Raw genomic sequence first — 5,077 nt, 5'->3', positions numbered from 1 at the left:
ATTTAATCTCCATTACTTCTGACATTTTGCAGAGAGGCAACACACGTATGTTCGTTTTCCTTCGTTTTATGTTTAATATAATTTCGTTAACATCTGCCTGAACTGTATGTGTACAACATTTGCCCTAACCCTAACCCTTCCCTCAAAAACCAGGCCTTGTGCCTATAATAGAAAGGTTTATTAGCTACTGCCAATATGCTTCAGCCATTTTTTGACAAGGAAATAATAATTTTATCACCGCCAGAATCTTTTGAGAATCGTTTGTTTACGTAGTCAGCACTTACTGTATTCGGCTGAATGGACGTCAGTGATTGGTTGAAATTACAGAAATACGACAACTTTAACATGAAATAAGTTGCAATATATTAATTTTTCTTAAGAAGACTATGACACATTCTACCAGTGTCCCAAGTTTCAAAGTGTTTCATTAAGAAAATACTGGCGCCCCTGTTTTGAACTAGATCCGGTAGCCCTTCCTAACACCAACCACTCCGAGAGTGTAGTGGGTGCTTTTTATGTGCCACTGGCACAGGAGTCAGTCGGGTGGGCCTGGCATCGATCACATTCAGATGGTGCTTTTTACGTGCCACTGGCACAGGGGCCAGTCGGGGTGCTGGCATTGGTCACGTTCGGTTGGTGCTTTTTATGTGCCAATGGCATATTTGATAATTAGCAGCATATGTAGTAAGTGGTATGATCCTTTTTTGGACATACTTGCATACACTTGCTGTATTATAGCAAGTTTATGGCTTTCTGTCTCAAAAAATAACAATAATAGTTCAGTATTTTAAATCAACTTTTCAAACTTAGATGCAAAACATTAGGGCACATGCACACACACACACACCTAAACACTTGTGCAAGCACATAGCACATACATATGCACATCTTCAAACATTAAAACCAGGTAAAACTTAATAAAAAAATATTTTCATTTATTTATTTTTGAAGTTGATTATGTGTTGTTGTTGTTGTTCTTATCTAGGGTCACAACATTGTTGGTTTACCAAATGAAGGTCCAATTCCTTCGTGGCTTGTGAGTAAGAAATTGCATTAAATTTTCCTTTCTTTGTTGTTAAATTTTTGGAAAACAAAATCTTAAGGACAAGCAGACCTCAGTCAGAGATGGAGTAGAGAGGGCGTGTCATTAATGAGGTTGTAATTGGTAATGAAAGGACTTTGACAAACCTAGCTGATGGATTGATTGACCAAACATTTGATCAAATACATCGAATGGTTAATTGGGTATATGATTAACCAATTGGTGGAGGCGCAATGGCCCAGTGGTTAGGGCAGCGGACTCATGGTCGGAGGAAACCTGTTTCGATTCCCAGACCAGGCGTTGTGTGTGTTTATTGGGTGAAAGCACCTAAAGCTCCACGAGGCTCCGGCAGGGGGTGGTGGCGACCCCTGTTGTACTCTTTCGCCCCAACTTTCTCTCACTCTTTCTTCCTGTTTCTTGAGTAATGCTGCGATGGACTGGTGTCCCGTCCAGCTGGGGAGGGGAGCATATACACCATAGAAACCGGGAAACCGAGCCCATGAGCCTGGCTAGGCTTTAAAAGGGCGGAAGAAGAAGAAGATTAACCAATTGACTTACAACAATAAAGAAGTGAAATTGAACCAGTGCATGTGATTGCTATTTGCATAATGACTCTCTCGAGACATCTTAAGTTTATAGTAGAATAATGAATGATTCTTTTTTACTGTTATTCTATACCTGAATTAAAAGATATGATTAGAATTTCTGAAATTGTTTCAATTTTGAGCTTGTTTGATTTCTATATGATGTTAAAATCAAACAGCTGTAGTTAAGGTAGAAATAAAAACTGTATTTGAAGACTAAATGCCATGAAAGCTAGCATACTTTTCTAATTAAAATCAAGTTATTTTTCTATATATAGAACTGTCTAGAATGAAATAGTGATAAAAGCATTGCATAGACTGGCCAGTATTAAATGTTTATAATCTTATTTCAAATATTGATTGATAATTATTTTCTTCCTTTTCAGATTAGTACCAAATACTTGTCACCTTTAATATTTGAATATGAAAAACAAACAAGTCAACAAGAAAAGAATATTGCAACATACAAAGTAAATTTTTGGATAAGTATAAATTTTGAAGATGATATTGTCTGTGATATTATATGATTTATTCTATAGCAAACATTGCTTTATATTTTTAGAAAATTTATCTTTATGTAGCAGTCTCAAGCAACCAAGTTAGAAGCTAAGCACCAGTCTGTCTTCATAGTTAAGGGAATTTAATTATTACATTCCAGGCAGACTACAAGGGTTTAGCTCAACAAAAGTGTATGCAATAAAATAAAGAAATAAATTATGTTAATGTGGCAAAAAGTTTTGAATAAATCTGATGGAATTCTCCTGTCATTATGTCCACTCCTTCAGAGCGTGTTGTACGAGGGTATGACACTCTCTGATGAGAATAGACGGGACCACTACATATAAATAGTAGCAGTCTGACATAGTTGACAGTTTGTAGTTTGGTTTTCGATGTCCAGGTACAGTTTACAGTTCAAGTTAGTGTGTTGGAAATATTGATTGTCGGTTCATAAAAGATTGTTGGTTCGTTACTTGTTTGTTACTGCTGCTGTTTCCATTTTGTATTGTTATAACACTGTTACAGTGTATTCTTTATCTATCGTTGACAATATCAACTGTACTACAATATTGGAGGCATAAAGATATAACATCTGGCGACGAGGATTTTTCGAAGCTCATGTAGGTTATTTGACAATTTGTGCGTCATTCAAATTTGTTTGGCAATTTGTGTGTCATACAAATTTGTATGACACACAAATTGTCAAATTATGGATAACCTATTAGCTGCAGTAATACAGCTTCAAGAGAAGCAACAGGAACAACTACAGAAGTTGCAGAAGCAAATATTACAACAATAACAACAGTTAATTGAGTTACAGTCAAAGAAGTTCAAAAATTCTGTAAGTTTGTTTACACCAGACGGCCTGGCAAACTCAATTTCTGAAATCACTTATAATTCAGAGGAGGGTATTACATTTCCTGTGTACTATTGAAGGTATGAGGAAATTTTTAACAAAGATTGCAAGTCATGGTTGGATGAGGAGAAAGTGAGGCTATTACTACACAAGGTAGCTCTGGCCAAGCATGAATGCTACTGTAACTTTATATTGCTCAAAAAGTCAAGTGAGATTAGTCAAGTGAGAAAAATAAAGTGAGACTATTGAATTAATATCAAAGATCTTTTGTGACAAAAGTTCATCATTTAACACTTGAATGGAGTGTTGGAACTTAACAAAAGTGATGATGATGACTTTATTATATATGCTGGAGTAGTCAACTGTTTGTATGAAAGCTTGAAACTTCAGGAACTTACTCAGGATATCTTTAAATTGCTTATCTTCATACAAGGCCTTATGGCAATCGAACATAGAGAAATTCGGGCAAGGATTCTCTCAAAAATAGAGCAAGCGAACCAAGACTTAATTCTACAGACCATTGCAGAAGAATGTCAAACAATGGTAAACCTGAAGCATGACGTGAAAAAATTCAAGAGAAAGATTCCACAAAAATACAGATATGTTGACCTGGAAAGTACAACCAAAAAAGAGTGCCAGGTCCTAATCCATGTTACAGATGTGGAGGCCTACACTTCAGAAAAGAATGTCCATTTAAAAACCAAACATGCTATAATTGTCAGAACCTTGGTCACAAGAGCTCGCACTGTGGGGCAAGTTTACGAGAGTCAAACACAAAAAGTTCTAAGGTACTTTCAGCAGAAAGTGAATACGACACAAAAACAAGAAAATTTGTACACATAAAAATAAATAGTGTAAATATTAAACTACAGTTGAAAACAGGTAGTAATATACATTATTTACATTATCTACATTTGACGGATATTCGTCCTCATCTTGTTTGTTGTTATTTCAATCATAAATGCGGATACATGGAGAAAAATCAGGAAACTGATGTTACATAAAACAGTGAAAATTGTGCATGACTTGACAGGTGATAAATTACATTTCATGGGTGAATTGTGTACACACATCACATTTCGAGGAAAAACACATGAAGCAAGAATATTCATTGTGGAGAACATAACCAATCTGTTTGGTACAGACTGATTGGAGCTATTTGACTTATGGCACCTCCCCATAAATCTCTACTGCAAAAACATAAATGGTTGTCCTATTAAAAATAAATCGTCTGAGGAATTGAAGAAAAAAACTATAGTCAGATAGAAAAAGAAGCCTTATCAATTATCTTTGTGGTGAAAAAATTTCACAAGTTCCTACATGGTAGAAGTTTTCTGTTACACACAGATCATTGACCATTGCTATCAATTTATGGATCAAAGAAAGGGTTACCTACCCATACAGCAAACCAACTACAATGTTGGGTATAATATTACTAAATTACAATTTCAAAATGTAGTATATTCCATTGAAAAAAATTGGTCATGCAGATTGTCTATCGAGACTAATTCCCCAAAATACAGAACCACCAGAAGACACCATGATGGCTGTAATGTTAGCAGAAAATGAAATAAAAATTATTATGACTAATGTTATCCAAGAACTGCCAATGACTGCACAGGATATAAAATTGAAATCTGTAGGTGATGAGTATATTACAAAAATGAAAGAAGCATTAAAAAATAAGCAGAATAAGAATACAAATTCAAGTAGTTTCTCAATATGCAACGATATTCTGATGTATGCGCAAAAAGTTGTAGTACTGACTACAATACAAAATCATATATTGCAGCGATTCCACAGCAGACACCTGGGAATGTCATGAATGAAAGCTCTGCTGAGGAGCTATGTCTATTGGCCAACTGTGGACTGGTATATCAAAAATTTGGCAATTTGAAAATTGTTAGAATTGATGGTTTAAAATTATTTTTAATGCAAAAATTCATGTGTTAGGAAGCAACCAAAAAAAACAAAAACAAATGGCCGATTCCGGGCATTTTCGACCATGAGGAATCCATTGGTGCGACTCCCAGATTGCTATCTTGTAAGGTGTGGATTTCTATAGATGCAACACACACACACACATACACACACACA

At 35.4% G+C, this 5,077-nt stretch overlaps 1 protein-coding gene across 1 annotated transcript in view; it reads left to right on the top strand.

The window, feature by feature from the left end:
* LOC106868573 (myosin-2 heavy chain) overlaps positions 1-5,077 on the top strand; it is a 34,208-nt gene that overhangs the window by 20,331 nt on the left and 8,800 nt on the right. Inside the window, exons 7-8 of the mRNA XM_052965946.1 lie at positions 986-1,036; positions 2,013-2,096. Coding sequence (XP_052821906.1) covers positions 986-1,036; positions 2,013-2,096 — 135 coding nt within the window. The remainder of the gene's footprint in view (positions 1-985; positions 1,037-2,012; positions 2,097-5,077) is intronic.

This window comes from Octopus bimaculoides, chromosome 1, assembly GCF_001194135.2.
Source record: "Octopus bimaculoides isolate UCB-OBI-ISO-001 chromosome 1, ASM119413v2, whole genome shotgun sequence".
Lineage (NCBI taxonomy): Eukaryota > Metazoa > Mollusca > Cephalopoda > Octopoda > Octopodidae > Octopus > Octopus bimaculoides.
This window is presented reverse-complemented; position numbering and strand designations above follow the sequence as displayed.